This window comes from Salvelinus sp. IW2-2015, linkage group LG20 (genome assembly GCF_002910315.2).
Source record: "Salvelinus sp. IW2-2015 linkage group LG20, ASM291031v2, whole genome shotgun sequence".
NCBI classification, from domain to species: Eukaryota; Metazoa; Chordata; class Actinopteri; order Salmoniformes; family Salmonidae; genus Salvelinus; species Salvelinus sp. IW2-2015.
Window position 1 is genome coordinate 38403167 of NC_036860.1, and position 25125 is coordinate 38428291.

General features: G+C 42.6%; 1 protein-coding gene across 1 annotated transcript in view; it reads right to left on the reverse strand.

Annotated features, from left to right (window-relative positions):
* Window positions 1-13274: 13274 nt before the first annotated feature.
* The window catches only part of LOC111979971 (homeobox protein cut-like 1), a 98711-nt gene continuing 86860 nt past the window's right edge, over window positions 13275-25125 (reverse strand). Inside the window, exons 20-21 of the mRNA XM_070449736.1 lie at window positions 22774-23077; window positions 13275-22610 (exon numbers count right to left, since the gene is read on the reverse strand). Coding sequence (XP_070305837.1) covers window positions 22163-22610; window positions 22774-23077 — 752 coding nt within the window. The 3' untranslated portion in view covers window positions 13275-22162. The remainder of the gene's footprint in view (window positions 22611-22773; window positions 23078-25125) is intronic.

The window sequence follows — 25125 nt, forward strand, 5'->3', positions numbered from 1 at the left end:
ACACACACACACACACACACACACACACACACCCACACACACACACACACACACACACACAGTGGCTAGGGAAGCAAGCCTTCTTACCGTTGGATAAACAGCATCCCATCCCATGAGTAGTATGTAAGGGGGAGGGGTGTAGAGGGCAGGGGAGAGGAGCGGGTCATTTAGCTACTCAGAGAAGGATGCTCCTCTGTCTCACTGGGTCAGTACCGCTTCCTGTTTTAATGTCACAGTGACTTCTGTGAGCTTTGGGCTCTTCAACACAGTTGAGCACAGCCTCATACTCTGTGCTCTCCACAGAGCAATAGATTGTGCTAATGACCTCAGAGCTGAACCTCAGGAATAGCGAAGACATTCATCGGACACTAAACAGTGCTGCACATCCAACAGCAACGCTCCGTCAGCAGTGAAACCAATTCCACTGGCTATTTTTATCCACGCGAGGCAGAACAAATCATATCACATATTACTTTGGGAATGGAGACCCGCAAAACAGCAGAATACAGGGCAGAACATTGGGGTATAGAGCAAGGACCTCTGCTAAGATCATGTGGTACTCAACACAAGTCCTTCATTCAAAGATGTTAAAAGAAGACAATTGATCACTGAGATCCATTTGGATGAGAACCAGCAGCCAAATGAATGTCCCTTCATTGGATAATGAAGGATCACTTGATTTGACTTGAACATCAATCTGGTGAACTGAAAGGAAATGTGGACTGTTGAGGATCTGACAAGGCACCAAGCCTCCAGTCATGTTTTCTCAACCATTCTAATCTAAACTGTGGAGCATGGTTGTGACAGGTATGGCTGACAGCAAAGGTTGCGTGCTGAAGAGCCCAGACTGACATGGAGTGATAAAGCCACCAGTGGACTGACACACAATGAAGAAGGAAGAGTGGAGGAAGGGAAGAAGGAAGTCACAGAGACTAAGGGAGAGCTGGGGGCCTGAGAGCAGAGGCCCTATCGGAGCTGAGATCTCCCCCCGCATCCAGCACAGCCTGACAGTCCTAACAGGTAACACAGTCCACATTACGCAGAACCCTGTCTCAACACAATCTCAACACAATCTCAACCTTGTCCAATCTACCCCTTGGCATCATCGGCAGCATCTGGACTCAATCGATCCTCCCACCATACAGCTTAAATCATACAGCACATCAAGACTAATGTAATCAAGACTAATGTTATATCGTTCACAGCACTGTAGTAAAAGATTAGAGAAGAAACCCCTCGGAACCAAGACTGCAGTGGGTGTTTCCTATGTAGCTACATAAAACCTTCAACTTCTATTTTTATAGAGCACCAATGTGTTGAAGTCAATGTTTTGTGAAAGGTCCCTGTAAAACAAGTCAATAAGCAGTTTAGCAGATCCAAATCACAGAACAGCCCAGCCTCCCAACTTCAGCCATGTTATCAGCATCAAGCATGCTTTGCCAGTTGGGCAGAATAATTACTCCAAGCTGTCTCCACTTACGGGCACAGGAACACCACATGAGAAGGTTCAGTGCAGAGACAGACATGCACCCACGCACACGCACGCGCACAAACACCCACACGCACACACACACTCCTGCCCCCAGCCACAAAGGCTTTGAAGTTGAATGTTGCTATGATAATAACTTACTTCCCATATGCCAATCTTGTGTTATTAGCTGCGTGGCTGTCATTATGTGGCCTGCCTGTGAGATCGACCTGGCACACTAGGCTGGGTATCATTAACCCTTTGTGTTGCCTTGCCAATGTGTGTCCACACACCAGATGGAGGTCAGTCAGACAGACATCTGGCAAAGAGACCAACTGACAGGCTCTGTCAAAAACAATCATGATGCAAATAAAGGATGCATGGTGAAAGGCAGAAAAAAAAGAGCTCGGGGGTCACTGCTTGTTTCTGTGTGTACGTATCAGAGGAGAGGACTGCTGATGGTGAAGTCATAAAGAAGTCAACAGTACATACAGGCTACATTGAGGCCTGCCATTGTACCGCCCGATCTTCAGGCACCACCCATCATTGTTTGATTAGACATGGCTACAACACCATCACGGGAATGAGGTTTATTGGGTGGCCTTTGTCACATGATGTGGCTGTAGCCAAACTGCCTTGACGAGGAATCAGGGTGGTGTGTTCTAAAGACATCATATGGCGTCATTGGTGAGGTAAGTTCTCACTTCTCAGCATGGCATTTTCACATTGTACTGTTCCCATGGAAACGCCAAAGTACGCTCCAAAAGGGCGAGCTGTGACCAAGTGCGTGTATGCTGGGAAGCCGAGGAGATGCTATGAATCCTGGCAACAGAAAAGAAGAGGATTGTCATGTTATAATTGAATTGGAAGAATTTGAACATCAATACAATATAATACAATACGTACTTCAGAAAACCCAGGTGCAACAAACCGAATAGATAAGGATTGCCATGTTGCAATTGAATTGGAACCCACTGAACATGTAAGAAAACAATCAAATATGCACCTCGGAAAACACTGTTGCAAAAAACAGAGATGGTGAGCATTGGAGAACACATGACAGACCACTGACTGAAAGAGAAACTCCCATAAAGCCCTACAGTGCAATCGGAAAGTATTCAGACCCCTTGACTTTTTCCACATTTTGTTACATTACAGCCGTATTCTGAAATTGATTAAATAAATACAAATTCTCAATCTACACACAATACACCGTAATGACAAAGCGAAAATGGGTTTTTAGAAATGTTTTCAAATGTATTTCAAATAAAAAACAGAAAACGCTTATTTACGTAAATTAAATTGATTGGACATGATTTGGAAAAGCACACACCTGCCTATATACAGTATATCACAAAAGTGAGTACACCCCTCACATTTTTGTAAATATTTGAGTATATCTTTTTATGTGACAACACTGAAGAAATGACACTTTGCTACAATGTAAAGTAGTGAGTGTACAGCTTGTATAACAGTGTAAATTTGCTGTCCCCTCAAAATAACTCAACACACAGCCATTAATGTCTAAACCGCTGGCAACAAAAGTGAGTACACCCCTAAGTGAAAATGTCCAAATTACACCCCAAATACAGGTGTGCCCAAGAAGACTTGAGGCTGTAATCACTTCCAAAGCTGCTTCAATAAAGTACTGAGTAAAGGGTCTGAATACTTATGTAAAATGTGATATTTGCTTATTTTATTTTATACATTTACAAAAAAATTGTTTTTGCTTTGTCGTTATGGGCTATTGTGTGTAGATTGATGAGGGACAAAAACAATTTAATACATTTTAGAATAAGGCTGTAACATAACAAAATGTGAGAAAAAAATTGAAGGGCTCTGAATACTTTCCGAATGCGCTGTACTGTAGATCCTCTATATATAGATCCTCTATTTACCCTCAAACATGTGTCACTGTACTGCAGACATGGACAGATATTGCACAGCACAAGTCTGAGTTATATCCTCAGACATGTTCAACAGAGATTAATATCAATGTAACAAATGTATCAATGTTGTGCAGAGGCTAAACAGAAAGTTAACCCTGGATTTTTTTTGTCTGTATTTGCCTGGGGAGCTAGTGGGGCCAATGTGAGGAAAGCTGCTATTTTTATCTCTTATGGGAACATTGGGGGAGCTTTATTTTGTTTGTTGATACTAATCGAAATATGTTCAGGATTCTGTCAAACAAATCAGCTCCGAGTCCAATTTGAACAAATAACCATGACAAGATATTACAAGATATATGGCCTCAAAAGATAAAAAAATATTTTAAGAGTTCCATTGTGACGTTAATATTTTGGCTCTAGAAGTTAATCTTCAGATTATGAGGCAGAAGGAGATCAACTAGGTCTATCTGAACTTTCTCTTGATTAGTGGACCTTTACATTTGCAGCTCTCAACTATACAACCGGTGGGAGACAAAGCAAAGGGAATGCATCATATAAATTCAGCAAAAAAAGAAACGTCCCTTTTTTAGGACCCTGTCTTTCAAAGATAATTCGCAAAAATCCAAATAACTTCACACAGATCTTCATTGTAAAGGGTTCAAACACTGTTTTCCATGCTTGTTCAATGAACCATAAACACTTAATGAACATGCACCTGTGGAACGGTCTTTAAGACACTAACAGCTTACAGACGGTAGGCAATTAAGGTCACAGTTATGAAAAATTTAGGACACTAAAGAGGCCTTTCTACTGACTCTGAAAAACACCAAAAGAAAGATGGCCAGGGTCCATGCTCATCTGCGTGAATGTGCCTTAGGCATGCTGCAAGGAGGCATGAGGACTGCAGATGTGGCCAGGGCAATAAATTGCAATTTCCGTACTGTGAGACGCCTAAGACAGCGCTACAGGGAGACAGGACGGACAGCTGATTGTCCTCGCAGTGGCAGGCCACATGTAACAACACCTGCACAGGATCGGTACATCCGAACAAAACACCTATGGGACAGGTACAGGATGGCAACAACAACTGCCCGAGTTACACCAGGAACACACAATCCCTCCATCAGTGCTCAGACTCTCCGCAATAGGCTGAGAGAGGCTGGACTGAGGGCTTGTAGGCCTGTTGTAAGGCAGGTCCTCACCAGACATCACTGGCAACAACGTCGCCTATGGGCACAAACCCACCGTCGCTGGACCAGACAGGACTGGCAAAAGGTTCTCTTCACTGACGAGTCACGGTTTTGTCTCACCAGGGGTGATGGTCGGATTCGCGTTTATCATCGAAGGAATGAGCGTTACACCGAGGCCTGTACTCTGGAGCGGGATCGATTTGGAGGTGGAGGGTCTGTCATGGTCTGGGGGCGGTGTGTCACAGCATCATCAGACTGAGCTTGTTGTCATTGTAGGCAATCTCAACGCTGTGTGTTACAGGGAAGACATCCTCCTCCCTCATGTGGTACCCTTCCTGCAGGCTTATCCTGACATGACCCTCCAGCATGACAATGCCACCAGCCATACTGCTCGTTCTGTGCGTGATTTCCTGCAAGACAGGAATGTCAGTGTTCTGCCATGGCCAGTGAAGAGCCCGGATCTCAATCCCATTGAGCACGTCTGGGACCTGTTGGATTGGAGGGTGAGGGCTAGGGACATTCCACCCAGAAATGTCCACGAACCCGCAGGTGCCTTGGTGGAAGAGGGGGATAACATCTCACAGCAAGAACTGGCAAATCTGGTGCAGTCCATGAGGAGGAGATGCACTGCAGTACTTAATGCAGCTGGTGGCCACACCAGATACTGACTTACTTTTGATTTTGACCCCCCCTTTGTTCAGGGACACATTATTCCATTTCTGTTAGTCACATGTCTGTGGAACTTGTTCAGTTTATGTCTCAGTTGTTGAATCTTATGTTCATACAAATATATACACATGTTAAGTTTGCTGAAAATAAACGCAGTTGACAGTGAGAGGAAGTTTATTTTTTTGCTGAGTTCATTTATGAAAATAATTTAACAGTAACCAGTTTTCCATCCAACCATTTCATGCTGTTGAATTACCTGGCGCATTAAAAAAGTCATGAAGATGGGAAAATGAAATTCCTGTACAATTTTATAAATCCCTACATTCGATATGGTGGGTTATTTTTTAGTCGGTCAAATTAATTATGAAAGTAATTTCTGTGGAAACGCCTTTATGATATCGAAGTTAACTTGGTGTCACGCGATGATATGTTGTGTGTTCCTCCCACTACGACCCGGGAAAGCAAAAGCATGCAGTTTATTAGGCTACAGATTAAATCAATTATGATGAACTTCACAGGGTGGGTAGTGAGTGTGCAAGGTGATGAGTTTGATGCTCCTTTCCAATAAATATCGAAGGTCTTATTCTGGTGACATGATGATCGATGCTTGGCTGCCTTTTGACAAATACAAATATCGCTCTTGCCCATAATAATCTCATGATATAGGTAGTTTGTCCGCACTGTATATGCAAATTGTTGGCTAGAGCGCATGTGCCAAGACCAGTGGGCACATGCTATTTAATGCAACGGATTTGGTGACAAAACGAGCAGTAGAGTTGAAAAAGCGATTGCATCGCATTTCGCTTTTTATGTCATCACGCACAGCCTTTTATCTGCAAAAAGTCAGTTTGATGGAAACATCTCTGGTGGGAAAATACGCATTTTGTTTTATGCCGATTTTAGACTATTCGCATGAAAATGTGTCGCAAATTGGATGGTAACCAAGCTAATGAGAATAATCCTGAAATGGTACTACAGTGCTCTCTGCTGGCTGCATATTGAATGATCAAGCCAGCTCAACCTCAGCCTTCACTGATACTGTATGTTGTGTTGGTGTATAACATAATTGCTTTAGACCTACTTCCTGTTGCCTTTGAATGAACACAATGATTCCCAGTGACCAAATCCATGTTATTATGATGGCTACTATAGACTACTTTATATATTTTGTTATCAACTTACCTGTGTTTTCATGATATTACAGACCTACAGTGTACCTACTAAGTTGATATTTGGTACAATGAAACGAACTGTTTCGATGTAGAGTGAAAAAAAGGCACCACCATACAGTTTTGAAAGTGTGTGGTAAGACAAACCTTTACAAGCTGATCCAAGGACAGTTTTCCAAACAATTGGTTGGGATTGAGTTTATATAAAACCCTATTGAAACAGAGACCCCTTTCGGAGACCACCCTTACAAGATGTCACTCTTTGCATGGTCCTTCAGGCCGAATTTGAATCAGCAACGTAAATAGCTGATCCCAGATCTGTGTGTACAGTACCCTGAGTGAGATGGTGGGTGCACCCAGGGAGGCTGTGTGTGTCTGTAATGATGTACTGAAGGCTCTCAGTGATAGCGATGTAACCCCAGACTCCTGATGTTATACAGCCCAGTCTATCACACAGAGACACATTCACAGCACAGAAATCAGAGCTTTCCTTGATCCATGAGGAGGAAACCAGATCTGTCTGTGGAGATGGAAATCCAAACTGCTACAGTAGCACTGGAGGCAAATTGAACAGTTATGCAAACATAAATATGCCATCAGGAAAATATACCATATTGACGCTGGTTTAGTTTGTACCTCATCCGTTTGCCGAAACCGATCCCTATGTAACTTTCACGACTCTTCGCAATTTAAGTTGTTGTGAGTGGGCTACATTTTTATCCAGAGCGACTTACAGTAGACCGACTAACTATGACAAGAGTACTGCTATCGTTATATAGATTGATGGTAAAAGGGAAAGGGGGATACCTAGTCAGTTGTACAACTGAATGCAGTAAACTAAAATGTCTCTTCCGCATTTAACCCAACCCCTCTGAATCATACTGGTGCGGAGGGCTGCCTTAATCGACATCCATGTCTTCGGCGCCCGGGGAACAGTGGGTTAACTGCCTTGCTCAGGGGGAGAATGACAGAGTTTAACCTTGTCAGCTCGGGGATTTGATGGGAAGTGCTAGATATAGTTGAAGGGTCTTCAAGAGGCTCTATGAATAATCCAGCAGTCTTTAGACTACTTCCTGTATATGGAGACCCTCACTACCATCTCCTGTCGTCCAGAGATCCACAGGACCAGGAGAGGAGGAATAGGTCAAGGGTCACCAAGGATCATTAAGCACATCACAGATGCTACTTCCTGTGTTGTTGGGAAACAGATGGTTGAGTTACATATGAAGGAATACATATGTACCCTTAGTAACTCATGTGTAACATACTGTGCTGTGTAATAAGCTGAGGTCACAGTCAGTTTTATTGCGTATAGTTTCTAGGGTGGAAAGTTGTAGAGTTAAGACTAAATATGCCAAGTAGACTATTTGGAAACACCTTATGTAGCTTCAGTCAAACCCCTGACATGACATGGGACCATGTCTATGTTCCCTCAGCCCCCTTACCCTATGTTCCCTCAGCCCCATGTTCCCTCAGTTCCCTCAGCCCCATGTTCCCTCAGTTCCCTCAGCCCCATGTTCCCTCAGCCCCATGTTCCCTCAGCACCATGTTCCCTCAGCCCCAGTCGCCCTCAGCCCCATGTCCCTCATCCCCTTCAGCCCCATGTCCCTCAGTTCCCTCAGCCCCATGTTCCCTCATCCCATGTTCCCTCAGCCCATGTTCCCTTCTCAGCCCATGTTCCCTCAGTCCCATGTTCCCTCAGCCCCATGTTCCCGTCTCAGCCCCATGTTCCTCAGCCCACATGTTCCCTGTTTCCCTCCTAGCCCCATGTTCCCTTGTGTCCTCAGCCCATGTTCCCTCTGTTGCCCTCAGCCCCATGTTCCTCAGTGCCCTCAGCCATGTTCCCTCTGTGCCCGGCAGCCCCATGTTCCCTCTGTTCCCTCAGCCCCATGTTCCCTCTGTTCCCTCAGCCCCATGTTCCCTCAGCCCCATGTTCCCTCAGTTCCCTCAGCCCATGTTCCCCCAGTCCCATAGTCCTTCAGTTCTACCTTCTAAACCAGGGGTCGGCAATCCAAATGAGAGAAAGATACATTTTTCAACTTCTGGTCAGAGGTCACCAATGATTCAATGCTTCACTGGGTCCTAGGCCATTTAATTGTGCATATTTGAGCCAAACCTTGAAAAAAATACTTGAGTAGATGCTGAGATACATATTTTTTCATCTCAGAAAGTCCAATTCAGACTGCTGGAATATTGACAAAAGGTCAAGGTCATAGTGATTGAACATAATTAAGTACGTCAGCATTTTCTACTTTATAGCAATAAGCATTTGTGTCAATTTTGCCATAGTCTGTGGCAAAGAGCAATGTGCAGCTCTAACTGCCACATATAAATGGAACTGCCAAAATAAAGAAACGGCAACATAAAGTGTCTTAATAGGGTGTTGGGCCACGAGCCGCCAGAACAGCTTCAATGCACCTCGACATAGATTCTACTAGTGTCTGGAACTCTATTTGAAGGATGTGACACCAGTCTTCCAGGAGAACTTCTATCATTCATTTTTGTTGGTGTTTGAAAACGCTGTCTCAGGCCTGCTCCAGAATCTCCCAAGTGTTCAATTAAGTTGATATCTGGTGACTGAGACTAACACACACAACTATTAAACCCCATATTCTCCTTTATTCCACTCTTTCAGCTTTTAAACCCCCTATTCCACTCTTTCATATTCATTGAGATATCTTCTTCTAGCCATGGTTAGCTAAAATAATAATGACCCTAAGCATGATGGGATGTTAATTGTTTAATTAACTCAAGAACCACACCTGTGTGGGAGCACCTGCTTTAAATATGTTTTGTATTCCTCATTTACTCAAGTGTTTCCAGCTGGCTGGTTAACACTGGGTTAAACTGATTGAACGCCAGACCCTGACTGAACGCCAGACCCAACACGATAACTGGCCTATGGAAGTACTTCTCTTAGCGAGAAGTAAATTATATTTGTACATGAGCTATATACACTATCCATATATTCTTGATCCTAGTGATATAGGACTGTGTAAAACAGCCTGGAATAAAAACAACGTGTGTGGGTGGAGAGAGGGTTGGTTTTGCAGGTTTACTCGCTCTAGATTGTCAGTACTGCACGTCTTCTTTGCTATCGTGCCACGGCTGTGTCAGTGTCGATTGTAAGTAAAATGTATGTATCCCTTCAAATCGAATCAAATTGTATTGGTCACATACACATGGTTAGCAGATGTTATTGCGAGTGTAGCAAAATGCTTGTGCTTCTAGTTCCGACAGTGCAGCAATATTTAACAGTAATATCTAACAATTCCACAACAAATACCTAATACACACAAATCTAAGTAAAGGAATGGAATAAAAATATTGAAGTCGGAAGTTTACATACACTTAGGTTGGAGTCATTAAAACTTGTTTTTCAACCACTACACAAATTTCTGGTTAACAAACTATAGTTTTGGCAATCGGTTAGGACATCTACTTTGTGCATGACACAAGTAATTTTTCCAACAATTGTTTGCAGACAGATTATTTCACTTATAATTCACTGTATCACAATTCCAGTGGGTCAGAAGTTTACATACACTAAGTTGACTGTGCCTTTAAACAGCTTGGAAAATTCCAGAAGATGTCATGGCTTTAGAAGCTTCTGATTGGCTAATTGACATCATTTGAGTCAATTGGAGGTGTACCTGTAGATATATTTCAAGGCCGACCTTCAAACTTAGTGCCTCTTTGCTTGACATCATGGGAAAATCTAAAGAAATCAGCCAAGACCTCAGGAAAAAAAATTGTAGACCTCCACAAGTCTGGTTCATCCTTGGGAGCAATTTCCAAACGCCTGAAGGTACCACGTTCCTCTGTACAAACAATAGTACACAAGTATAAACACCATGGGACCACGCAGCCGTCATACCGCTCAGGAAGGAGACGCGCTCTGTCTCCTAGAGATGAACGTACTTTGGTGCGAAAAGTGCAAATCAATCCCAGAACAGCAGCAAAGGACCTTGTGAAGATGCTGGAGGAAACAGGTACAAAAGTATCTATATCCACAGTAAAACCAGTCCTATATCGACATAACCTGAAAGGCCGCTCAGCAAGGAAGAAGCCACTGCTCCAAAACCGCCATAAAAAAAACAGACTACGGTTTACAACTGCACATGGGGACAAAGATCGTACTTTTTGGAGAAATGTCCTCTGGTCTGATGAAACAAAAATAGAACTGTTTGGCCATAATGACCATCGTAATGTTTGGAGGAAAAAGGGGACGCTTGCAAGCCGAAGAACACCATCCCAACCGTGAAGCACAGGGTTGGAAGCATCATGTTGTGGGGGTGCTTTGCTGCAGGAGGGACTGGTGCACTTCACAAAATAGATGGCATCATGAGGGAGGAAAATTGTGTGGATATATTGAAGCAACATCTCAAGACATCAGTCAGGAAGTTAAAGCTTGGTCGCAAATGGGTCTTCCAATGACCCCAAGCATACTTCCAAAGTTGTTGACATTGAGTAAGAGGTTATTTTCCTGACACCACACTCCGAGAGCCCTCACCTCCTCCCTGTAGGCTATCAAGCCTACTACTGTTGTGTCATCTGCTAACTTGATGATTGAGTTGGAGGCGTGCATGGCCACGCAGTCCTGTGTGAAGAGGGAGTACAGGAGGGGGCTAAGCATGCACCCTTGTGGGGCCCCAGTGTTGAGAATCAGCGAATTGGAGATGTTGTTTCCTACCTTCACCACCTGGGGGCGGCCCGTCAGAAAGTCCAGGACGCAATTGCACAGGTCAGGGTTGAGACCCAGGGCCTCAAGCTTAATGATGACCTTGGAGGGTACGCTGGTGTTGAATACTGAGCTATAGTCAATGAACAGCATTCTTACATAGGTATTCCTCTTGTCCAGATGGGATAGGGCAGTGTTAAGGCTGTCCGTTGTCTCCATATCTATTTATTATGGCCATCGAAATGCTAGCTATTAAAATTAGATCCAACAAGAACATCAAGGAGATAGAAATCCAGGAGTTACTCAAGTTTTTTCTTAAGTCTGGATCCCTGCACAGTCTCAATGAAGATCTTGAACACTTTTATAGCCTCTGGACTTAAACCTAATTATGACAAGTGTACTATATTGCGTATTGGATCATTAAAATACAATGTTTACACTACCTTATAGTTTACCACAGGGGTTCAACTTTGGTTTTAGAAGTGGGGGGGACATATTTTTTAATCCAGTTGGATAAACATTCCAAACCGCCTACCCGACTGCTCGGTGGCGTCCGCATGGTCCTAAAGCACACCGCCGCCTCGTTTTGTATCAATGACAGTGAAAGTTGCGCCCCTGGTTTACCAATTAAATAGACAGATTGTGAAGTAGACATACTTGGTATTCATATCTCAAAACATAAATTAACTTACCACAACCAACTTCAATAGAAAGTTTGCAAAAATAGATAAGATTCTGCAACCATGGAGAGGTAAATACTTGTCTATTCATGGAATTTTATTAACTCCTATAACAGTTTACTTACTAATGGCACTGCCTACTCCAGATAACTAGTTTAAAAAAAATCATGAGCAAAAAAATATTGGAATGCAAAGCCAGACAAAATTAAACATGCCTATTTATAATGAATATGAGTTTAGGGGGCTAAATGATTAAATAATAAAGCATTAAATCTCTCACTAAAAGCTTCACTCATACATAAATTATACTTCAACCCAAAATGGTTCTCCAGTAGATTATTAATAAAGGCTCATACTTTGTTCAAATATTGCCTTTTTGCCTTTATATAGGGCGGCAGGTAACCTAGTGGTTAGAGCGTTGGGCCAGTTCCATTCATCAAGGATGATGAACGGAAACAGGATGCACCTGAGCTCAATTTCGATTCTCATAGCAAAGAGTCTGAATACTCATGTAAATAAGGTAATAAAATAAAATAATACATTTGTAAACATTTCTAAAAACCTGTTTTCACTTTCATTGTGGGATATTGTGTGTAGATTGATGAGAAACATTTTTTATTTTATCAATTTTAGAATAACAAATAGTGGAAAAAGTCAAGGGGTCTGAATACTTTCCGAATGCACTATGTAAAACTGTTTATACTTGTTAATAACATGCAACAGACCGAACAACGTCAAAGAGTAACATTATAGGAAAAAAAGACACCACACTAACTTTGTGTTTGTATAAAAGATATTTACTTCAATTATCACACCTAGGGTGCTAGTGAATAATAATAACAATAATAATAACAACAATAATACATTGTGAGTTTCATACAGTGATATTGCCTCTCCATATTCTATAGGGACTGTTTTACAGTGCTGAGAACAGACTACATGACTTAAATGACCAAATAAAAAGGAACCAGATGAAAACAACAAATGAGAGAACAACTGAAACTGGAAGAGATACTTTTTTTCTGTGAAGGAAGAGTCACCCTCTCATTGCCAATGATCATGAGGCCTAGAATCACGTCATAGAAAAATATATCAGCGGACAGCAACTAGCTACACCTCTCTCTGGACTGAAGAGGGGGAGGAAGAGCACTGTTGTGGCCAGTGATAGTGACAAGGACTCTGCTAAAAGTAGTTTCCACCTGAGCTTTGAGAGAGACAATTAGACCAGCTGAGACGGTGGGAGTTTTCCTCACTTCAAAAGCAGTCAGTAAAAAGAGAGGACACAAACTAAAAGATAAGGAAACTGCAGCCCTTAACTGCATAAGAGCCGCTCAACGCGCCACACACATATACACACACAACGTCATATGAATGCCTAAAGCCCCACTGGGTGTCATTTTACCCCATGTCAAGCTAGAATTCGAGAAAAAGTTGGAGAAAAAGTGAATTGCGCTGTAACTCTTCAGTTCGAAGTGCCAACTCTTCGTTGAGAAAGACAGTTTTTTTGGTTGAAGGGATTTAAAAAAAATATTTTGCAACATAGGGTAGCTTCAATGTGAAGTTTGGTCTAAAAAAAACTAATCACATAACCTTCAAAATAAATGAAATTGCACAAATCAAATGTCTATGGAAGCCATATCTGTACAACTAAGGTCTCCAATCATACTGGCATTTATTTTGCCAAAACAAGAGCTCTGCAATAAACTTATTATTCAAGGGACTTAAAGGTCTCTCCAGCAGGGGAAAAAGAATCAAACAATACGGTATAAAATCTTGATCTTCTTCCACCCATTTAAGGAAAAGCAAACAAACAAAAAACCTGTTCGTCTCAATTATTTCCAAAGATCTAGTGTCTATAGCAGTGTTTCCCAACTCCTCGAGTACACCTAACAGCACACATTTTTGTTGTAGATTAAATTAATTGAGGGCTTGATGATTAGTTGACAAGTTGAATCAGGTGTGCTTGTACAGGACTACAACAAAGATGTGTACTGTTGGAGGTACTGGATCACTGGAGTTGGGAAACACTGGTATATTTTAACAGGCATTCTCAAGTTCTGCTATTGAATGACATTTGACCAACAACATGACCTATGTATATTCAGATAATATATACAATGTACTGAAAGTCAGCAACTTGACATTACAGTAGATAAACTGATAGTGAGATGGCAGCCTGACCAAACACAAGAAAGTTGGAGACCTCTGGCACTTTGAAGGAGAGAGTGGGTACACACTCTCATACTACTCCAAATGCTTGGTAAAAGTAGAGTCCCAGTTTCAAACTCATCAGCTGAAAATAAAGGTTGCTTATAAACCTGGTAGGGTAATTAATAGTAAAGGCGAGGAGCCTGAACCATTGGCGAGTATGGCTAGCTTTGTTCTGAACGAAATTAGTCAATGAGAATCAGATTATACGACATTTAAAATCAATTATCCTAGACTCGGATATAGCACATGGCTAAACAAAGGTGAATTGGAGTTGAGAAACCAAGACAAACTTGATGACTTCAGCAGTTTAGAAACAATTTGTCTGGTTCTAAATTCATAGTCAGTTGAGGCTTTGGGAGCATGTAAATGTGAGTATGGAGACAGATCTGAACTGAGGGAGGGGACTCCATGGACACCCATCTTATATAGGTCTTAGACAATGCCATCATAACATATTCTCATTTGACTAGACAGCAAGGTAGCAGCAAAGGACTGTGGGTGATGTAGTTCTATCATGATTCCTTCACTAAAGCGCTAAAAACGCAGCTTTGGTTGTCAACTATAGGGAGCCAAATGAGTTGTACATTTGGAGTTGGTCGAGAATGGTTCAAAACCCATGGAACACAACCAGCTGTTAGTCAATGTAAAAATGTATCATATAGTTAGTTATTCATTGTAACCTATATGTCAACTACCACTGAGTGATGGATTCAATGGACATTGGTTGACCTGTAATGCATAGAGTATTATGAACCTTACTTACATAATCCAAATTGAATATGACATGATTAATGCTGTTGTTGTTGACCATTTTTATAGTCTCCATTTCCAACGTCACTGGCATTTAAACTCTATTAACATGCCACTTCTGACTCCTCACAATCACAATAAGCCTACTGTCCCTGGCTGACTTCTGAGACTAAACACAAACAAAAAGATACGAGAGTAAGAATGAAACGTATTCATGTTCAAATCAAATCGTCAATAAAAATGGGAAGGCAAATCAAAAGCAAATGAATCCAGATTTTCATCAAACTTTTGGCAAACATTGTCAAAAATCTTTTGTCACTACCAGTGGCTCTTGACATTGAATAAGGAGATCCAATAAGGCAAAAGGAGTGTATATAGTATAAATAAAAGTAAGTATAGATTGGGGGTGGTGATGTACAATGACATTATATGATTCTGTATATGCTTCTATGAGAATCAAGGCATTGGTCTTAATGTGTACTAGGTTAAAGTTTGTCTCACAAATACCGCAAGGTTATGAAATGATTGAAGGGTCATATTAGAAATGTGAATTAATGATACACAAACACCATGAGACCAACGCTGGCTAATGCTAAAACTTCTGCAACAATGCTTGTAGTCGATCTTACAGAAGTGTGAGGCTTTCGTAGTCCTAATATAAAAAGAAAAAATTAAAAACCTAATGGACACAAACCCTACAGAGAGAACTACCAATACGTTGACAGTAATAACAAAAAACAAACCCATAGTAATGCTTAACAACTTGCTATAAGGATATATTTCATCTGTACAATTTTATATGACAGTGTATATAATATTGATAGCAATCTGCTTTAGTTCTATAGAAAAATATTTGCAAAGGGCAAATTCCTGAAATTCGTCCAAAAGAATCATATAGATTCTGCAACAAATTATACACTGTTTAACTGAACATTGGACTCGAATGGAACAAACTGTGTTTTTCTTAGCAACAGAAAAATAACATGAAAACACAGAAGGGAATTGTAGCACAAAAAAACTGCACAAACACATGCAAAATGCCCTCTGTACTGTATAAACCAGTGTAGCTTTGGGTGCTTCCTCCAGGGTTCCACTGAAATCCCATCCACTAATTCTTCATGATACTCAGAATCTTACCCGTTCATTCAGAAAGCTACAGACAACTCTGTGTCTACAAAACTGACCAACACTTAAAGAAAACCTTTCCCTGTCAAAAGCAGAAATATACACATGAACAGGAGCAGAGAAAAGAGGATCGACCTCTAGCTCTTGGACTCCCTACAACATAAACACTTTATTAACTTGTGACTGATAAGAGTAGCCTGTTCTATATGATCTTTACATGGACATGTGATAGACAATAACTCACAGACAGGTAGTCAAGCCTGATTTGGTCCTCTTTCAGAAGTTGTATTGCTCATGTATTGGTGTGTTATATCAGTCCGTGTCTATGTTCTGTGCCTTTGTAATCAGCTTTATTTCCATGACTGTGGCCTCTAGGAGCATTGTGTCCTTGAATACTGGAGTCTGACAAAGCAATGTCATATATGTGAACCAAACCTACAGGGAAAAGAGGTGTGATATACATCAACAACAACCAATGACATTCAGACGGTTTGAAAACTGGGAAAAGGTAAAAACAAATTCAAGCACTTTTGATTCTACTACAACCAGAATGACTTCCATTAGCTCAGAGTGCACAACCCCCCTTTAATGATCACGATAAAATAATAATCCAAAACACATTGACCTATGAATAATAAAATCCAATTAAAGTTCATGATGGTTGATCAAAAACATTTCCCTCTGGGCCAAAAGACCAAACTACACTGAACAAAAATATAAACACAACATGAAATATGTTGGTCCCATGAGCTGAAATAAAAAAATCCCAGAAATGTTCCATTCGCACAAAAAGCTTATCTCTCTCAAATGTTGTACACAAATTTGTTTACAGCCCTGTTAGTGAGCATTTCTCATTTGCAAAGATAATCCATCCACCTGACAGGTGTGGCCTATCAAGAAGCTGATTAAACAGCATGATCATTACACAGGTGCACCTTGTGCTGGGGACAATAAAAGGCCACTTTAAAATGTGCAGTTGTTGTCACACAACACAATGCCATAGATGTCTCAAGTTTTGAGGGAGCGTGCAATTGGCATGCTGACTGCAGGTATGTCCACCAGTGCTGTTGCCAGAGAATGTTAATTTGTCTACCATAAGCTGCCTCCAATGTTGTTTTAGAGAATTTGGCAGTGCGTCCATATGGCCTCACAACAGCAGACCACGTGTAACCACGCCAGCCCACTAACTCCACATTCGGCTTCTTCACCTGCAGGATCGCCTGAGGGGGAGGTGGGGGTGTTGAGGACGATTTTGGTCTGTAATAAAGCCCTTTTGTGGGGAAAAACTCATTCTGATTGGCTGGGCCTGGCTCCCCAGTGGGTGGGCCTATGCCCTCCAAGGCCCACCCATGGTTGCACCCATGCCCAGTCATGAAATCTATAGATTAGGACCAAATGCATTTCTTTAAATTGACTGATTTCCTTATATGAACTGTACCTCAGTATAATCTTTGAAATTGTTGCATGTTGCATTTATATTTTTGTTCAGTATACATGCAATGTTTCCAAAATGACTGACAGCAGAACATAATTTGGGGAGAAAAGTGAGAGAACTCCTGTTCAAATCTTCAATTAGCATCAAATGAGAAACAGATAAAGGAAAACAAATCCACACAAATTCAACTCCCAATCAAAAAGCACTGCCTGTCAGGTATGTCGCCTGTTCTAACCGGGCAATAGCTGGGAACAGTTGACATCATTACAGCACAACTTGACATGTTAGTAATAGTATCAAAGTGAAATCCCTCTGGGACCCTCACATACTGCTGATCAACTCCATTTCATTAGTGCCTCTACCAGACACTCAAGCCTGCATCGTTCTTAATGAGGGCCATACCAACTATCTGCGTGGGGGGCTTTTGATTGTGGACCTCCTACTAAATCTGTGGCCTACAAGAGTCTGCCTTGGCATCACCTCTGGAGGAGCCAGCCCAGGACTGTAGACAGTCACAGAACTGGCCCCCCTTTGTTCAACAGCAGTGAAGTATTTCCAGACAAAACAACTTTGCTACAGATGTCAAAAGCTGCGTTGAAGACGCAGCATGTGGGAGACCAATCAAAATGATTGCTTGTTTCCATGTGGTGCCTGCACAAGACTTGGAGACCGGTGATGAAAAGTCTCATGAGAACGACGATGGGATGGGCGCAAGACTTCAGTCCAAGAGACCGAGCCAGCTTACTGCATTCGTTTATGAGCAATCCTGAAAATAATATCAACACTTTGGTCTGGATCACTCTAAGGCAAAGGCAATCCTATGAAAAGATAGACTGAAGGAAAAGGCTTGTAGACGGTTAAGTGCTAAGGTGTCTCTTTAATAGTGCTAAAAGATCAATACCTTTTTTGAAAGGTAATGTTTTTGGGTATGATCAATTTAAGCTTTACGTGTCAAAAGCCATTATATATAAATACCATTATTTTTTGCTTAAACTTGTTGATGTACTTGTGCTTTTATCAAAAGATCAACACTCCTTGATTTTTTTGTTTATGTTCAATCGATCACATTTTTTCAATGAAATTCAGTAGAAAAGTGTAACCAGCTGATAGGGACTGCTGTGGCTTAGCCAGACTGGCAGTGTGTCACTTGAGGGAGCGTGGTTTGGAACCATGCAGGACACAGGGCTTTTTAACAGTGTGCTAACATCACTCCCCTCCAGAGGTGATCCAATCACCACCAGCTTCGCTGTAGGAGGGGCAGCTGAGCAGCAGCCATTCAGGACCCAATTGTGTTCCAAATGCTCACAATTTAAAAAAGTATCCAATAATCTCTTTAAAGACTAAACTTATTGTAAAGTCAGAACGGCATAGAAAATATTCATGAGCGTGCAATTAAATCTTTTAAGGTAAAGTTGCCTTCCCCCACTTTTTAAAGAGGTTTTTGGTCAGTAGTGCTTGTGCTTTACACAGCTGTTTGTGTTATTGTTAGTATAAAAATGTCATTTGATCATTTTTTTTGTCTGAAGGAACTAAACCTATATTTAGCAAATAATAATTGAGGAAATATGAATCTTCTAAATAGTTGGTGTACGTAGTACTAAGAGCTTCACAAAATGTAGCCAGTGCATCCCAGTTTATAGGCCAATAAACAGGAAATGCCAAAGTCACACTCTTGCTGGATCTAAGCACATATATAGTGATGTGATCACTGCTTATTTTAGATAAAATCTACCTCACTTTATTCATCTCAAATTAAGCTGGGAAATCTTAAAAGATAAGTGTCAGATTCAGAGGTAATGCCAAAGGACAGCAGTTCCAGACCTTCAGATGCTACTGGTTCTTGAGCCCCACCACAACTTCGGTCCTGTGCTGGGTTCAGTAATACACGGAAAATGTACAAAATAGAATATAAGTCAACCTGATTTCAATCATGCTTGCTGAAATGAAAGAGGAAAATAGAAATGCACAGATGCACCAAATCATGAACGGTGAATGCACCATAATGCCATAATGGGTTGCTCTCCCATTTCAGCTCAAACAACATAAATGACACTGTCAAAACGTCTTCAAAAGATCACTAAATATACATGTATGACAACTAAATCTCGTACGTATAACCCAATACTGCCGGCAGTCTATCAGTCAAAAAAAATATTATATGACCCCTTATAGTCCCTTCCATACAATAATAACAACAACAATAATGAACAGAAATCAAATAAGACATTAAAATGTAAAATACAGCACCTATAAATAAGCATAACAAAAACATGAAACCAAAAAACTTTATGTTGAAGTGATCTACTGCTTGTCTTTAATATGGCAATAAAGGGGACCTACTGTATTTGTGAGTCTGCTATGCCGTAAGCCGTATAATTTAGAAAACAGCTTAGAAGAAACAAAGGGTGGCAGTTGTGCACTCTACGTGTGTGCAGGTAAATACAAATCAAAGCCACACAGACTTATAAAACACACAGACAGACACACACACACTCAAGGGTGTGTATGGCAGAGCAGGGAAGCTAGTCCTCGCTCACACCCTCACACCCCCTTCTTACGGTACGTGGATACAAAATCACACACGCCTACTTGTGTACACGTGCGTGTGTGCTCTCACACACTCAAACACACAGGGAGAGGCAGTGGGCGGGCAGGCACTGTGAGCTTGTGGCATAGGAGGAGGAAAGGGGGAAAAGGGAAGAGGTTGCGATGTGTGCGGGGGGGGGGTCTAATGTTCTACCATATCTGGAGAAGGGAGGGTGGGTTGAGGGTTAAGTATAAAACTAATGTCTTTGTTTTCTTCCATTGACCCGTGTCAAGTGATCTTAACCTCTGAGATATATTCACATGGGGCAGGCCAAGAGTTACAGCTGAAGGTAAGAGGACTTGTTGTGACCAGTGGAGAATGGAGATGCTACGTAACAGTCATGAATTGATCATAAAACTGGTCATAATATAAGGAGTGAGCGCATCAAGATTGGTGGGAGAATCAGCTTGACTTTGAAAGAGACAACCAAATTGGATGGGGGATGTCACATCGGCAGTACTTTGGATATAACCTTTGGTATTGGTTATTCAATTAGTAAAAATGTACCTTGAAATATCTCTACTAAGCCTTGGCACTGTTTCGTACATTTGACCTCTTGACCTCTGCGCAACACAACATGGCAGCCTGTGGAGAATATATGTCAAAGGGTTTTAAAGGAGGGACGTGTGACTGGTTGACCATGACCAGGTCAGTCTTGTAGCTCTGTATGGGAACACACAAGCAGAGGAGAGTCCATCTCTTCCTCAGACTCGTAGTGCACCGCATGTGAGGACCGACACGCAACAGCTGGGGTTTCTTCTCTTTCTTTTCTGTCTTTTTACAATGTACATATATACACACAACCGTAGGTAAAGAGTTGAGAGCAAAAGAGCCAGATGCTTGGAATATACAGTAAAGTGAGCTGTGCATCTCCTGGCTTTTTCACCCAATGAAACGCAAGCCTCCCCATCCGAGGGCCAGGCTGTGAAGTGCAGCGGCCGTCGGCTCTACTGTACACCCTGGTTCTGAGGTCTTAATAGTGTGGTTTTTGTGGTTAAAATAGGTTAAAAAGCAAGTTCGCAACTTTTTTTTATTTTTAATATCTAGACTGAAATTGTTTTTTTTCTCCATGAACTTGTATACAACTTTTTTGTTTATTTTATTTTTTTCTCAAACCTGATTTTGGCCTAAAATGGAGTGTATTAAACAAACGCTCCCGGTGCCACCAAAATGGCGTCCCCCGGAAGTCAGTTAAAGCTATGAAAGAAATGTACACTACTTATCAAAGAGCTTCTAGATCACTCACGAGAAAGAACACAAAGTAAGCTACCACAAGATGTTTTTCAGATTTTTCCTTTTTCCTGACATGACCGTTGCATTTTATGTTGTACGTTGAAAAACTGTGAATTAAAGTGATACTTTTTTTTCAAAGTTCCTTTCAACTGATAATGAGTATTTCACTTTAGATTTTACCCTTCCCAAATATTTAGGAATCTAAAATAGCATTGTTTAAAGTCGACCGACTGTGCAATCTCTTAGTGGCAACCAAATTGCTATAAAGTTTTTTTTCTTTCTCAGCGGAGAAAAATAATTTGATAAAAATGTTAATTATTTTCTCAATAGAGTCCATAGCATATTAAGAGTTCCAGTGCCATTACATGGCAACTTTTGGGGCACAGACAGGAACATTGCTTGGGAAAGGGTTCTCCTCTCCTGCAGACTAATTTTCTAAATGCTTGGCTTTTCATTCTCTTTTTTTGTTTGACGATCCTATCAGATAGCCAAAGAACTGCAATGGAGTTATGAGGAGAAAGAACCTCTTAGAAAACAGAAAAAAGGGAAAACAGTGTAACAGTTAGTCTACTAGATGTGAAAAGTCACTGAGCGAACAAGGTTAGAAAAACTTTGAGGTGGTGAATAAATCTCTCAAAGGGAAACACACACACACACACACACACACACACACACACACACACACACACACACACACACACACACACACACACACACACACACACACACACACACACACACACACAAATAAAATACATAATTGCTTCTCGTGACAGTTTCCTCCTGTGGAGTGACGCTCCTTTGTGTGTCTTTCGTCTCTTTCGCACCTTTGGCCGGTGGTGTTAGGGCCCTGTGGCCAGCAGGGCTGTTAAGTGCTTTATCTCCAAACAAAGCCAGGTTGTTGCTGTTGTTTCGCTTCGTGAAAAAAATCTATGAACCCTCTTTGATATGAAAACTCGTAAAAGATGCCAGTTCTTCTCTGGCAGCACTGCTCCAGTCTTGGCCTTGGAACTGTGCAGTCAGGGCACTAGAAAAATAGTAACTCTCACTCTCCCCAGCAGCAGGGGGTACCGTATCAGAACTCCCACTCGTGGGGCTCGTCTTTACCAGCAGCCTTCTCCAGGCGGTGGATGATATTATTGAGGTTGGCGGCTTTCTTCTTGCGCAGGCTGCTGTCGCGGGGGTTGCGGGCAGCAGTGGTGGTGGCCACAGACGCAGAGGAAACATGGGTGTTCTCGGGGAAGCTGAACAGGCTGTCCAGGGCGCCGCCCTTGTGGTGGCCGCTGGTACCTGCAGCGTTGCTGCCGGTGGCTGACGTGGTGCCCTCGTCTCTGTGGTCGGACCCGCCCTCGCCTTCTGAGGCCGGGTGGTGCTCGTGGCCGGGGCGTGTGCCCTCCACTGTGCCATCTGACTCAGTACCGTCACAGCTGTCGCCCTCACTGGCCTTGCCTGCCCTGGTGGACGGGGAGCCGCCCTCACCTCGCTGGATCTCCTCGATGAAAAGCTCCCGTCGGATACGAGACCTGGTGGCCAGAGAGAAAGAGAGCAGAGGAACCCCAACATCCCTCAGTCAGACACAGACACAGACACAGCAAAAAGCAAGTATTTCGAATTTTAAAAAACAAACTATTTAGACCCAGGTCTGCATCCATTCCCAGCCTTCTCCCCCTGTTTCTCTCCACCCACCTATAGTTGTGGAACCAGTTGATGACGGTGCTGGTTTTGAGATTGAGCTGTGAGGCCAGCTCCTCAATAGTCTTGGGCGAGGGGTAGGGCTTCTGCTGGTAGGCCCTCTTCAGAGCCTCCTTCTCCTCAGGGGCCAGCACCACACGGGCCTTCTTCAGGTGCTGCTGGGGAGGCTGCTGCTGGTGCAGGTGGTGGCCGAGGCCATGCTGGGGGCTGCCCCCCTGGCTGAAGTCTCCCCCTGACAGGCCCCCGCTGTCCGCCGTCTGGCTCTCGCTCACAGAGCTGTGGCGCCGCTTCATGTACGCTGGCGGGGAGAGACGGGAGGGCAAAGGGTTGAAAATATATGAGCCCTCTACAGAGATAGATGGAAGGGTTAACTATAGTACGAGGATGCCATGTAAACTCCATGTAGACTTGCCTGACTGGGCTTTCAATTCCTCTTTAAATTCACACAAGCAACATGACAACATGATATCTGCCATCAGCAACTGAAATACTACAGCATTCAACAAATGTGGATGGGATCTTTTATAAGGTTCACAGGTGTAGCTAAATACACTAATACAAGAGTCACAAAATCAAAGATAAACATTGCCACCAGGGGGCAGTATTACCATACACATTCTCAGGAGACAGATTCCCTACCATAAAGAACAATTGAAAGAGGAAATTGACTGTTCGACTCCTCTTGAGACCTGCTTGATAGTTTAAACATGTTCACATGGCATGTGTGACATGGAAGTAACAGATAAGTCACATTATGGACCAAAATATAAACATGATTTATGATACGTCTTCATATATATAGCAGCAACTCTTAATAATCTAAACAAAAGGCTCCATGACTGTACATTTAAGATGCTAGCTTCAACATGATAATGGTTAATGGCTATTGGCTAACCTGTTACCTTTTAGCTTGAGATGTGTGCTTAAGTGCTGATAGGTCAGCCTTGTTTTTTTTACCTCCAAATTGGTTATAGTGAGGAGAGGACTGGGTTAGTGTTAAGTTTATACAAGATAATCTGTTAAGGGGAAACAGAGCTTCCATTACGCCTTAACAACCATCCATATCAGCCGCCCTATCATTTGACCACATTTGACCATACAATTTGAAGTGCTTTTAGACCTAACAAAAAGCACTATATAAAACACACACCATTATCATCACGCATACAGAGTGCAAAACCCCGTAGCCATAGCTGTGTTATGAGCAGAAGTCCCTGTCGCCTGGTCGGGGGGTTAGGCAGGGAAAAGAACATCCAGGCCGTAGCGTTAGCAGGCTAATGAGGAGTCTCCCTGCAGTTATCCTCCGTGCTTTGCTACGGTAACGCTAACCAACACACTTCGCCAGACTGGGCTTTGACTCATAACCAGCCTAGGCCACTTTTACCCCGGGAGAAGTGTTAATGGCCTAATCACTCCAAGAATGTTCACTTTGCTTATGGAGAGGGGGGGGGGGGGGGGAGGAGGATGGAGAGCGGGAAGGGGAGAAAAGAGGGCTCTGATGAGTGCATTGGCTTTGAATAAGCAGGCCTGGAGAGACTGGGGCCGTCATGTCTGATGAGAGCGTTGACGTCTGTGCCCAGATTGGATCTTCGACAGCGCTGAGAAACACATATCCCACCCTGGACACACACACACACCCAACACACACACAACCACACACACACAACCCACAACACACACACCACACACACACACACACACACACACACACACACACACACACACACACACAACAGTTCCCCCTTTTTTTTTAACCAGGAGACTGGCATGTGCTGTTTGACTCGGCAGCCCGGGGACACATCTGGGCTATTAGAGGAGGAAAAAGAGCAATCAGAAATGCCCCCCCCCCCATGCTCTTCTTCCTCTCTGTCCCTCCCCCTTGTTCGCTAGCACGTCCTCTCACTCCATCTCGTTCTCTCTTGCCATCTTGTTTTACTTGATTCTCTCTACTTCAAGCCCCAGAGTGTTTAGGACGGTTGCCTGGCGGCCTTGAGGGATGGTACACTCCTAGGGAGGGGTGCAGGGACAGATGTTGGTGGGTAAAAACATGGCCTATGGAGGTAGCTAGCTTGTAGCTACATCAGTGTTCTCTCTATCCTAGTCTCTGTCTTGAAAGCAAGGACATAGGACATGAAGGACAGACTCATGCCTAACTCTAAATCCCATCCAAGGACAACGTGGCACAAATTCTGCCTTTCAGAGTGCCAGGCGGGGAAAATGCCATACGGTCCCTTGGCTTTAACCATTTTAGATTCAGATGTGTAAAAGGATAAGGAGCTAGGTTACAGAGGTGAGGTAGGGAGGGAGGTAAACAGAAACAGAGAGATGGAGGACAGAGGGATGGAA